The sequence below is a fragment of the Aethalodelphis obliquidens genome, unplaced genomic scaffold (genome assembly GCF_003676395.1).
Source record: "Aethalodelphis obliquidens isolate GAN/ISIS:26980383/991018 unplaced genomic scaffold, ASM367639v1 scaffold32, whole genome shotgun sequence".
Lineage (NCBI taxonomy): Eukaryota > Metazoa > Chordata > Mammalia > Artiodactyla > Delphinidae > Aethalodelphis > Aethalodelphis obliquidens.
The window spans coordinates 5,503,433-5,517,397 of record NW_020837976.1 but is presented as its reverse complement, the minus strand read 5'-3'; the positions used below and the strand labels follow the sequence as shown (position 1 = coordinate 5,517,397).

General features: G+C 35.6%; 1 protein-coding gene across 4 annotated transcripts in view; it reads right to left on the bottom strand.

Annotated features, from left to right (window-relative positions):
- TAF4B (TATA-box binding protein associated factor 4b) overlaps positions 1 to 13,965 on the bottom strand; it is a 131,657-nt gene that overhangs the window by 76,865 nt on the left and 40,827 nt on the right. For all 4 annotated transcript variants that reach the window (XR_003437259.1, XM_027127653.1, XM_027127651.1 and 1 more), the window contains one exon: positions 2,062 to 2,231. Coding sequence is in view for 3 of the 4 variants with exons in the window: in XM_027127653.1 (XP_026983454.1) it covers positions 2,062 to 2,231 (170 nt within the window). In the remaining variant the exon portion in view is untranslated. The remainder of the gene's footprint in view (positions 1 to 2,061; positions 2,232 to 13,965) is intronic.

Here is a 13,965-nt window from a genome sequence, read left to right as displayed (position 1 = left end):
GCAATCTAGTAGGTGTTTGCAAGCTTACTACGTGATTTTTACAGAATGTCTGTGCAATTTAATTTAGGTAATTAGCAAAAAAGGAAGAACATTGGCATGTTTACTCCCCTAACATATTCAAGTAAGAAAATCTTCCTGCCCAAATTCTTTGGGTTACTTTATAATTCCTGTTATTAAGAAATGGTCTTGGTTCTGATCTGTTCTGTAAACATGGAACATTTTATTGTACATGAAAAAATTTTATTGTATTAAATAAAAACCATTTTATTGTAAATGAAAAAATTCCTAGAAATATATAACTCCATTCACTCTATGGTTTTTGTTTTTGTTTTAAAAGCTTAAGTAATTTAGAGGGAAGAAGTTTTGCAATTTTCCATCATATTAAATGACAAGTTGGTGTTTTATCATCAAGAACTGAAAATACAAAGAGTTCTCCCCAGAATTCTCCTTGAAAGCAGAGGTTAGAAAACTAAATCTGGTCTCTCTTTATAGATAAAGTTTGATGGCAATACAGTCTTTTCTATTTGTTCATATGCTGTCTACAGTTGCTTCTGTAACTTAACAGCAGAGATAAGCAGTTGCAACACAGACTATATGGCCCACAAAGTGGCGAATATTTACGATCTGGTCCTTTGCAGGAAAAAATATTGTCAATTCCTGTCCTAAATGATGGAAAATGCTCTGTCAAACTAAAAGTTTTCCTATCACATAATCAAGGTTTAAATCAAGCTAGAAATAAAATTTAGAAGGGGGGCAGGGAATTGCTAATACTAAGTATGAATCTACTTCTTCTCCACCAGTTCTAAATAATTATATGGCTAAAAGGAGTTAAAACACCAGTAAATTTCCCAAGCCATCACAGAAAGATATTTGCTTAGGCTTATTCCAAAATTAAGGAACCGTCTCCTATACAATACAAAATACAATGCAAGAAGAAAACGAAAGAGAAAGAAAGAGAGGGAGGGAGGGAAGGAGGAGGAGGAGGGAGAAATCAAACAAAACACAAGCAAACAGCAAACAAACATTTTACCATTAGCTCTTCTGAATTTCTATCCCTTTGAACTACTGTAAATTCTAGTTTTTCAAGATAAAAGAAGGATAACATATAACCAACTTAAGTTAGAGGTGAAAAAAGTGATAATTTGAATAACATACAGTAGGAGCTCACATATTTCTTTATTGAGTAATTGTGAAGTAAACTTAGAATATGTAATAGTAATGCATTTTGAAGTCCTTAAATATATCATGGATGTATCAAAAATCTGAAACCTTCACATTTTTGTGTTAGGCCTTCAACACAGAAATGTAAAGGTTCTTAGTCAAGCATACTAAAAGGTCACTGGTACTGGCCCCTCAAATTGGACATGGGTGAAGGAAGAGAGCTAGAGGAGACTCCAATAAGTCCCTGTGTCAGGACACAAGAAGTGAGATAACTCACGTGCAACAATCTCTCTCCAATCTGTCTCTTTTTTCAGTTATCACTGCAGGTTTGGTATTAAACAACAACAAAAAAGCTGTTTGGCTCCAGAATAAAACTGGTATGTTCTCTTCCATTTCCTTTCACATACTTCAGGCCACCCAGCAACTACTCCTGGCCAGAGAGAACTCTGATATTCTAGTTCAGTTCTTTTACGGTAAGGATGGGTTTGAATTTCAGTGTTGAGATGAGGAAAAAGGGACTAACTCTCATTGGCTGTTTCTTTATTTCATAAAAACAAACTTGTAATAAGTTACATGCCTAAAGCCCAACCAAGGAAGAACAGCACAGAAAAAGATATTATATCATAAGCATATATTCATTTTTTACACATCTATTCTTCCATTAAGATGAATAAAATATTAACGTCTATTATCTACACCAGAAACCATAGGTTACATGATTTAAGTTACATTAATAACTTTTAAAATAAAATACTTTTTTCTATAACACCCATGAAATCTTGATTACTTCCAGAGCCTCTTTTAAGCCTCAGAATTCCCAGAAAAACCAACCCAGGCTATCTCTTTTGATAACATTTTCCTTGTAAGAGACAGTCCTATCAGGTCAATAATCATACTTACCAATGTCTAAAATTCTCTTTTGTAGAGGTCCAATGAAAAGAAACGGTTCATCTTTACATGACTGAACAAGTGTGCCAACCAATTCAGAGTTTGTTGCTAAGATGCAGGCATTTTCTTCACTGAGGTTGACCCCTGCCATGGAAGTCACATCATTGATGTCATCTTCATCTCTAATAGAAAAAAAAAGAAAGCTTTCAGTGGTTGTGGTATGTGAATGAGTGATTTAAGACAGCAAAGAATTATAGATCTCTCCTTATAACTAAAGACATTATTTTACTCAATTTATCCAAGCAAGAAAAGTAAAGCATGGCTATCTTTCCCTGTCAGCCTTTAAAATTCACTGGTGTTTCTAACCACTAGTGTACATTTAATATCAGAAAGATGAATCAGAAGCAACTTTTGTCTCCTAGTGCCCATCTCTCCCACTCTCAGTTTAGTAAATAAGATAGTCTAAGAGGGATTTGGAAGTTATACTAAGTTATCCACAAGTTGCGGGTAATGAAAGAATGAAATAAAAACAGACTTCTTTGTTTTCATCCAAGATGATTTTAAAACCCCTCAGATATCCCCAGTGCAGTCCACTGTTCCACTGAGGAGGAGAAATTCCCCAATCCCGAAAGGTCCATACCCATGTAAAAGCCCTTGAGAAGAAGCTTTTTAGACTAGCTATTCTGAAACCATATGGTTAAAAGTACTTTTGTTTTTCCGCTTCAGACTTTTGGTGTGCTCCACCTGTACCAATTGAATTCATTAAACCACCTCCTCAAGCAAGTGGCTGCAAAGGGCTTATATTTAAAATATAAAATTATTTTATACACACATATGCAAAAGACATACATATAAAAACACAAAATATGTTTGAGCTCCTTGCATTGTTCCAGCAAAATTAAATAGTTGCTTTTATCTAACAGAATTGCTACATGGCTACAGTACTAAGATGAGTATATATGTTTCAGGATAGAGAAGTGAGAGACAAAAACCTAAAATTCCCTTATGGCATTCTTAACACCCTGTAATAACAAGCATGTTACTGATCATAACTCATGTACCAATGCATAACATAATTTACACAAACATGATTATATAAAAAACATATTGTTTCTATTTATTGCATGGGCCGAAAGATATATCATGTGGTTTCATGTCAACAGATTTAAATTATGAACCTCCTTGTGGTAATGCATTTATGCACAAAAAAGGGAAATAAAGTATAACTGTCAAGCGCTCAAGATACGAAGGCCTCTGGTGTTCAGCTTTAAAAAGCAGCATGTTAGGAGTGAGAGGGAAAGAGCCCCTACTCACACAGGTATGAGAGATTCAAACTAAATGAAAGAAAGTTAAGTGCTGGACATAGCAGTTGCAAGTGGAGAGAAAGAACAAAGGTCTCACAATCTGAACACAATATTTAAAGACCTAACATTAAAAGGTATGTCTGTGTAATGGAGAAAAGAAAAAAAAATTAATTAGTATCTCAAATCAACCAAATGAAACACGCAATATAAATAAACTGTATGGGGACTTCCCTGGTGGTCCAGTGGATAAGACTCCATGCTCCCAATGCAGGGAGCCTAGGTTTGAACCCTGGTCAGGGAACTAGAGCCCACATGCCACAACTTAAAGAGCCCACATGCCGCAACTAAAGATCCTGCATGCCGCAATGAAGATCCCACATGTTGCAACTAAGACCTGGCACAGTCAAATACATAAATATTTAAAAAAATAATAATAATCTATATGAAAATGGTTGGACTCCACCTCATCAAATGTCACAGAGGTTCTGTCAGAGGGATGGTATGAGAATGGTTCTAAGAATCAATTTACCAACTATGAAAACAAAGAAGTATTCCAGAAACATCTAAACATTTAAAGTCTAAAGTGTAAGACGTAGAGAATGGACATGAGGACATAGGGAGGGGGAAGGGTAAGCTGGGATGAAGTGAGAGAGTGGCATGGACATATATACACTACCAAATGTAAAATAGCTAGCTAGTGGGAAGCAGCCGCATAGCACAGGGAGATCAGCTCAGTGCTTTGTGACCACCTAGAGGGGTGGGATAGGGAGGGTGGGAGGGAGATGCAAGATGGAGGAGATATGGGGATATATGTATATGTATAGCTGATTCACTTTGTTATACAGCAGAAACTAACACACCATTGTAAAGCAATTATACTCCAATAAAGATGTCAAAAAAAAAAAAATCTAAAGCATAAGAATAGTAGAAACCATAAACCTAAAGATGGACCAAGGTCTGAGTAAAAAAAGTATTTTAAAAGGTCTGAGTAAAAAATATTAAAAAAACCCCCAAGTATCAAGAAAATGAAAAGACAAGCCACACAATGGGAGAAAATATTTGTAAAAGACATATCTGATAAAGGACTGTTATTCAAAACATATAAAGAATTCTTAAAACTCAACAATATGAAAACAAACAGATTAAAAAATGGGGCAAAGACCTAACAGACACCTCACCAAAAAGATGTGCAGATGGCAAACAAGCACATGAAAAGATTTTCCACATCCTATGTCATCAGGGAAATGCAGATTAAAGCAATGAGATACCATTACACGCCTATCAGAATGGCCAAAATCCTGAACACCGACAGCACCAAATGCTGATGAGGGTGTGGAGCAACAGGAACTCTCATTCATTGCTGGTAGGAATGTAAAATGGTACAGCTACTATGAAAGACAGTTTGGCAGTTTATTACAAAACTGAACATACTCTTACCACATGATCCAGCAGTTAAACTTCTTAGTACTAACCCAAAGGAGCTGAAAATTTATGTCCACACAAAAACCTGTACATGGATGTTTATAGCACATATACTCTTTTTTAGTATATGTGCTGCCGAAGCGAGCACAATAGCACATATACTCTTAATTGTCAAAACTTGGAAACAACCAAGATGTCATTCAGCAGGTGATTGGATAAATAAACTGTGGTAAATCCAAACAATGCAATATTATTGAGTCCTAAAAAGAAATGGTATCATACCATGAAAAGACTAGAGGAACCTTAAATGTACATTATTAAGTGAAGTAAGCCAATCTGAAAAGGCTACATACTGATGATTCCAGCTATATGACATTCTGGAAAATGCAAATTATGGAGACAATAAAATGACCAGCGGTTGCCAGGGGTTAGCAGAGAGGGATGAATATGCAGAAAACAGAGGACTTCTAGGACAGTGAAATATATAGTATCTGTATGATACTATAATGGTCAATACATGTCATTACACATTTGTCAAAACCCACAGAATGTACCACACACTGAGTGAACTGTAAGGTAAACTATGAACTTTGGGTGATAATGATGTCTCGATGCAGGTTCATCAGTTGTAACAAACAGACCACTCTGGTGGGGGATGCGGATAATGGGGGAGGCTGTGCATGTGCTGCCATTTTCTACAACGTCCAAATCAATTTTTTGCTATGAACCAAAAACTACTCTAAGAAACAGTCTATTTAAAACAAAAAGGCCAAGTACAAATCGATGAAAAGTCAGGTCACTCCAAAAGAGAATACCAACCAGTTACTTAACACCTTTAGGACTCAAATTTTTCTTCCTTTAAAAAATGAATAACTTAGATTAGGTATTTTCTAAGGTCACTCTCAGCCACTTAAAAGAATGAGGCAGCTCTCTTTGGCCAGGCACAGAACAAATGCCAAGGTGTATTGTGAAGTGGGAAAAAAACTAAACAAAACATAACAAGGTATAGAACAGATTGCACCTTGAAAAAAATACACACACACACACACACACACACACACACACACACACACACACGGGCATAACATATCTCTGGATGCACAAGAAATTCTCCTCTGGAGAGGGAAACAGGGAAGCATGGATAGGAACAAGATTTCATTTACACCACATCATACTCCTTTCTACCCTTTGAATGTTGTAGTATATACACAGATTACCCAATCAAATGGTTAGTGATATTTTAAAAAATAATATATAAACAAACAGAGAAAGAAAACTGGAGACAGAAAAATATTATGAAATTTAGACATATGGCCTCATCTTTCCTTTTAAAAAAAATCAGAATTGTATAAGGTACACAGCACATAGCCTTTACACACATGCACACAACACTGATTGTTCACAATCTCAGCTGTTTGCCAGGTACACAGGCCCTGTAAACTGCACCCTGCTTCCATAGGTGAGGTCCCACATAGCCCCTGCTGAAATCTCACATACAGACTGGAGAGACCAGTACCAAGCCTCCTTACTACCAGTACCATGCACAGTACTAGAACTGAACAGAACTCAATGTTCAATGAGGAAACTGTCCCATGTCTTTTAGAATCTTCTTGCAGCCCTTCTCTGAACTAAGAAGGGAGCTAAACACCCAATAAGATTTGTTCTTGCCTACCCACCCACCCAATTTGGCCCCAAGCTGAACACAGCTCCCTCTACTTCAGCTGCCAGTTGCTATGGTTACAGAGGGCAGCAGGAATAGAGGAAGACCCCTACTGAGGGAAGAGGAAAAGGTACCACAATAAACAGTACCCGAACCACTTAAAACTTCCTCTAAGAAAGGAGACAGACTAAAGGAAAGCAAAGACAACACAATGTTGTAGCAGCATTATTGATAAGGCTAAATATTGTAAGATAGGCCAAGAGTAATAAAGGCTTTGATACTGAGGCGTATTTGTGATTCTGGGTTGGCTCAATTTTAAAGGAAAAGAAAATGAGAACCTCCAAATCGCATCTTCAAGTCTTCTGGTCTAATGCAGTATGTCTTTTAATGAAGGTGCTGTGAAAGATAACCTGTTTCATTTTAAAAGACATACAAAAAGGAAATTTAATAGTGCCTCAGTAGAAAAAGGCTTCCAACTCAAGATTCTGTGGAGAGTAATAGGTTAATATGTAAAAATTAAAGTAGCATTACCCAATTATCATTAATACCTTGCATTTTGGTTTCTGAAACTGATCTAATTCTTCAGCTTTTTATAAAGTTAACCATTGCTTGTACCTACTTTCTTAAATCTCTTCTACCCTCTTAAGATTTATAATAGCACCAGACTAATTTTTCTACAGTAGAGAAAATCACATTACTTTCCTATTCAAAAACATTTCATGGGGCTTCCCTGGTGGCGCAGTGGTTGAGAGTCCGCCTGCTGATGCAGGGGACACGGGTTCATGCCCTGGTCTGGGAAGATCCCACATGCCGCGGAGCGGCTGGGCCCGTGACCCATGGCCGCTGAGCCTGCGCGTCCAGAGCCTGTGCTCCGCAATGGGACAAGCCACAACAGTGAGAGGCCCGCGTACCGCAAAAAAAACAAAAAACAAACATTTCATGATCCTATGAGCTCAACCTGATATGCAAGGCCTTCCAAGTAATGACCTTAACTTAGCACTCTTACCTCCCATTCCTCACCATAAAATAGCTCCTACTGATTCTGGCTTTCCTGTTCTAGTCTTTAGCTCCTCTTGCTTTATTATCGTTCAGCTGTCAGTGCCTTATCTATATTCCAGACCTACTTCAAATGCCTACTTTGGAAATGTTGGTTTAACTTATCTTTTGAACTTCCAAGGGTACATTTTGTCTCTGTTATGGTAGGTCTTACTCTGTCTTCCAATAGTCAACTATTTGCCTTATACTTCAACCAGACTAATTTTATTGATCATATTAATCACTCTCATCACCTATCGTTTCTAGCAGAGTAGTCATAAATGGTACTTAAATATTTGAGGAATTTGTATGTGCTCAGAACAGCATGCTGTTTATCTGTGACAATGTATTGGGAAGTAGAAGAATGGTGGGTAAAAAAGATGAGTCAAACTGCCTACCGTGAAATCCTGACTCTGCCACTTACTGTCTATATGAAATAAAGCAAATTAATTAACCTCTCTAGGCCTGCATCATCAGTAAAATGGAGACAATAACAATCCCCACATCTGAGACTGAGGATTGAAGGAAGCAATCATATCATGAAAAAAGGAGTCCCTTTAATATATAAAGAGCTCCTACCAATAACTAAGGAAAAGACCTAAAATCCAATGGAAAAATGTACGAAACATAGAAATCTTCAGTTAATGAAAAATTTTAAATGACTCAAATATAAGATGTTTTACCCTACTCATATAAGAAAAGTTTAAGATACAATTTTTCCCTGTTAGATTGGTAAAGTTCACGAGAACATGTGGAAATATGATACCTTAAGCTTTGTTGCTCAGAGTATAATTTGTTAAGCCAACTCCACTGAGGGTTGACATTATCTAATTTAAAATGAATAAACTGCTCTTTCTAGGAATTATGTGAAACGATAGTCATTGTAACTCTGTTTTCTGAGTACAAAACACTGGAAACAACCTAAATATCTATCATTATGTAACTTCGTTTATAACATCAAATCACAATGATTATATACTGATATAGAATAATCTGCAAGATTTATTACTACTAAGTTGTAAATATCAAAATGGGTTGGCCAAAAAGTTCATTTGGGTTTTTCCATTACATCTTACGGAAAAACCCGAACAAACTTTCTGGCCAACCCAATAAAACATCATATATTGTATACTGCCATCTATGTTGAAAAGATTCTATCTAGAGAGATATGCAAGAAATTGATAACAGTGGTTGGCTCTAGGCTGAGAACCTGGGTAGCAGAGGGAAAATGATGCAAGAGAGAACCTTATTTTTTTCCCACTGTATATCCTTTTGTTCCTTTCGAATGCTATACAAAATGTATGTATTATCTAGTCAAATAAATAAATAATTCGCTTAAAAGGTATAAACAAAAAATTTTTATTTTAAGAAGATCAAGTTCTTCCTTTAGGTTACTAATCCCTGGTTAAATAAGGTTACCTTCAATATTCTTTTTTCACTACCCTTGGGCATAACCTCGCTACGTTACCACAGCCAGCTTACAAACGCTGCTTTCTTCCTTCTATGACTTTTTTAAAGGTATCTTTCCTCATCGGAAATTCCCTTTCCTCTTTTTAACTCAAACACAGCATAGGATATTGCAGTATTTCTCAAACTTCAGTGATTGTAGGAACTACTTACGAGTATATTCCTTTGCAGTTCATTCAGCATGTAAGCACAAAGATAATTTTTCCTAAATCGCATTTTACTACGAAAAAATCTGCCTAAAAACTATGAAAGACTTCACAATCTCATCTCTAAGTCTTCATTCATGTAATTTCGCTGTGAGGAATGTTTAAGAACCTAATTTCTAACAAGATTTAGCATAAAGCAACTCCTTCAAGAAGATTTTTTTGTTGTTGAATTTTAACCCTAGATTTAGAGTTTATCTGGGCACAGCTCAGAAGGATGTTTCTTCCGTCTCCTGACTTTCCAAGATTTTGTCACCAGAGACTGTTTTCTCTCTCTTTAAGTCCTTACTTGAATGATTAATCATCTATATTATGTCATACTCTATATAACAAGTATATATCACTGATACACTTGTATATATAAGGACAGACTCTTAATAAATACATAATGAAACAATTAATTACATATGAAGCAAGGTAGAGCACATGTTTAATCTACACTCGAGAATCTGATTCCTGCAATATGAAAAAATGGGACATTAAAGTTGGTGGAATAATATTATCTGTGCAAACGGCATGTAACCTTGTCCTATATTATTTTCTAAGTGTCTTTTAAAGCAAATTTTAAAAAACCTCTTAATTCCTAGCTGGTAAAATACCTTCTAAGTTATGTAAGTATATATTAATATACATATATATATTATTCATCCATAAATATTTTATAATTTCTCTCTAAAATATAAGAACTCTAAACGAAGACCTTAACCATAAGGCATTATCACCTCTTCAAAAAATCAACAATAATTCCTTATTATCATCAAATAGCCAGTCTGTTTAAATAGAGTTAACTCTACAAACATGCACAGGTACTGTAATATTTATCACTTCTGATTCTGAAGTATGAAGAATAAAACACAAATCTCTGGCACCCTCTGGTGTTTAAACACTATATAGCTTCCCTTATTCATCCCAGATGTACTGACAAGCACAACAGAAAATATGATTTACACTGGGAAAAAGTCACAAAAATGTTTTCAGTTAAACAGGTAGTTATGAAAATACAGGCAGATATCACTCTATGTTATTAAACCTCATCCAGTTAAGACAGGATCTAATGCCATACACTATTACCTCCTCTTATTTAACAAGAGTCAATATTAAGGGTCTATTTTAAGCTTCATTTTAACAATAACTAAAGTGATCTTAAGTATCCAAGAAAGAAAACTGAAAGACATTACTATAAAAAGATATGCATAAAACCACATATAACCCAAATAACTAGAACATATTATACGAAAATGAAAAGTGTATCTTTGTGCAAAAATAAAATATATCTTAAAAATTGATTATATCTAAGATTATAGATAATCCTATTCTCTTTTTCAAAATTCATTATTTCAACGAATTTCTGAATGCTTATTATGAACAAGGCATTGTTCTAAATGTTAGATATACAATGGTAAAGTTATTGTAAACTCTCAGAGATTTAAAAAGGACTGGGGCGCATAAAGAAGGGTAAATAAATGAATAGGGTAACTTTAGATAGTGCCTCAAGACAGCAGATATGACTGAAAAAGGAATAAAGAGAGAGGATTTATCTAAACAGATATAAAAACATATAATGAAAGATAACTGAAAATGCAAAAATATTAACACAGAAATAAAACAAAAACAGCACTAAAATGAAAATCTAGAAATGTACCCTTGTATAACTGAGAATTTACTAAAAGCTAAAGTAGCATTTCAAATCAGAAAAGTAAGGATGATGAAATCTTCAGTAACTGTTGTTAAGATGAGCAACCCAACTGGGAAAAGGTAATTTCCGTTTAAGCTATTTACAAAGATAGAATCAAGAATTACTGAAGATTTTGTAAAGGTCTATTGCATATATGAGGTGTGTATAGATAACTTGGAAGAAAATATAGGAGCACATCATTATGAGCTAAGGATAGGGAAAGATTTTTTAAAATAATGCAAAAGTCAAAAGCTATAAAGGAAGAGACTAATAAAGTTAATACTGTGATTTAAAATCTTCAAATAACAAGACACTAAAAACAAAATTACAAGTTAAACAAAAGATTGGGAGAAAAATATTTATAACATACACAATGAAGATCTACTCTCAGGAATTCCCTGGCGGTCCAGTGGTTAGGACTTTGTGTTTTCACTTCTGAGGGCCTGGGTTCAATCCCTGGTTGGGGAAATAAGATCCCACAGGCCACACAGCGCGGCCAGGAAAAAAAAACAAAAACTATTTTCCAATATACAAGTCTAGAAAGCAATAAGCACTCAATAGCTCAATGAGCAAAAGTAGTAAGCTAGAAACTACCTAAAGAAAATACTAATGGTGACACTTTTGCTTCAGGCATTAACTGGACTAGATTTACCCATGAGAAATTACATGACATTCTTCTAATTTAGACCAGCTTATTTTCATTCCAGTGTTGGATGCACAGAAGTTGTCAAAAAGGTGTCAGTAAAAATAAACACTGAGCGCCTTCTAAAAGTAGAACTGCCTCAGGGGCAAATGCCTGTGGCTAGCACTAGTTTTCAGGCCTCTGTTAAAGTGGAGAAACTCTTAAATCAGGTTCTCTAGAACAGGTACTAACATGGTCCCAAGTCAATAGTCATCCCTGGTTCCTATGGGACACAGTCACAAATCTTCTTTGGAGTAAAGCAAACTCAATTTGGGTCACCAGATTTAATCTGATTTACCCATCCACTGAGGTTTTAAATTCAGCAATTACATTTTTCACTTCTAAATGTCCTATTTGGTTCTTTATCAAATCTTTGTATTCATTTTTTAACAGATAATTGTTACTTGCTCACCCACTTGATCACCCAATGTTTGAAGTCAGTGGCGTTCCAATTGTGTTGATGTTTCCTTTGCTTGGGGTGACCTTTCCTTGTAGGCTTTATCTTTGAAAGTGAACACATGCATACATACCAGAAAAGAATGAAATGACATTATTAAAGTGCTGGAAGTAAAAAAAGAAAAGCCAACCTATAATTCTAATCTCACTCCTGACATCACTGTCTACATAAACAACCTAATTTAAAAATTATCAGAAATAAGAACAAGGGGGTTGGCATATAATTTTTTTAAAAAAAGCAACCTAGGGAATTCCCTGGTGGTCCAGTGGTTAAGACGTGGGCTTTCACTGCTGTGGGCCCAGGTTCAATCCCTGGTTGGGGAACTAAGATCCCACAAGCTGCGCGGCGTGGCCAAAAATAAATATAAATAAATAAATAAATAAATAAAAAGCAACCTACATTTCTATATACTAGGAACAGAAAAGGCAATTACCAAAAATTTTACCTATAATAGCAACAAAAAGGTGCCTAGGAATAAACCTAACAGATAAACAAAACAAATGGTGTACAACCTGTATAGATAAAATTATATCACTTTACTGAAAGATGTTAAAGAAAGCATGCATAAATGGAGACATAAATCATGTTTATAGATAGAAGGTTCAAAATTATAAAGAAATCAGCTGAAGGACAATGGACCTATAGGCTCAAGGCCATGTTGGTCAAATTCTAACAGGTTTTTTGTGGAATTTAAACTGATGCCTAAATTTATATGAACAGCAAAATCCCAAGAATGGCAAAAAAAATCAAGAAGAACAGGGGAAGCGGGTATGAAAGTGGAGGAAGGAGGGTGTAAAAGTAGAGGAAGGAGAGGAAATAAAAAAATAAAGAGGGATAGGTAGGAGACATGCCTTAACAGAGGTAAAATTTATTTTGAAGTTATAGTAAATTGAGCAGTATGCTATTGGAAATAAATTAAACAGTAAGATAAAATAGATATTTTAAAAAAAGATTAACAGAATAGATAAGCCCAGAAAAGACCGTGCCTATACAGGCACACCTCCTTTTATTGCACTTCACTTTATTGTGCTTCGAGATAATGTGTTTTTTACAAATTGAAGGTCTGTGGCAACCCGGTGGTCAAGCAAGTCTACCAGCGCCAGTTTTCCAATAGCATTTGCTCATTTCGTGACTCTTCGTCACATTTTGTCAGTTCCTGCAATATTTCAAACTTTTTCATTATTATTTTATTTGTTATGGTGATCTGTGATCAGTGATCTTTGATGTTACTATTGTAATCGTTTTGGGTCACCACAAACCATGCCCATACAAGATTGCCGACTTAATAGGTAAATGTTGTGTGTGTTCTGACTGCTCTATCAACCAGCCATTCCACAGTCTCTCTCCCTCTCCTCAGGCCTCCCTATTCCCTGAGACATGACAATATTGAAATTAGGCCAGGTAATAACCCAACAATGCCTCCTAAGTGTTCAAGTGAAAGGAAGAGTTACTCATCTCTCACTTTAAATCAAAAGCTAGAAATGATGAAGATTAATGAGGAAGGCCTGCAGAAAGCCAAGATAGGCTGAAAGCTAGGCCTCTTGTGCCAGTTAGTCAAGTTGTGAATGCAAAGGAAAAGTTCTTGAAGGAAATTAAAAGTGTTACTCCAGTGAACACACAAATGATAAGAAAGTGAAACAGCCTTACTGCTGATATGAAGAAAGTTTTAGTGGTTCTGGACAGAAGATCAAACCAGCCACAACATTTCCTTCAGCCAAAGCCCAAATCAGAGTCAGGTCCTACCTTTCTTCAATTCTATTGATACAAAAGCTGATACAAAAGAAAGTTTTAGTGGTTCTGGATGGAAGATCAAACCAGCCGCAACATTTCCTTCAGCCAAAGCCCAATTCAAAGTCAGGTTCTACCTTTCTTCAATTCTATTGATACAAAAGCTGAAGAAGAAAAGTTTGAAGCTAGCAGAGGTTGGTTCATGAGGTTTAAGGAAAAAAGCTGCCTCCGTAACATAAAAGCACAAGGTGAAGCAGCAAGTGCTGATGTAGAAACTACTGCA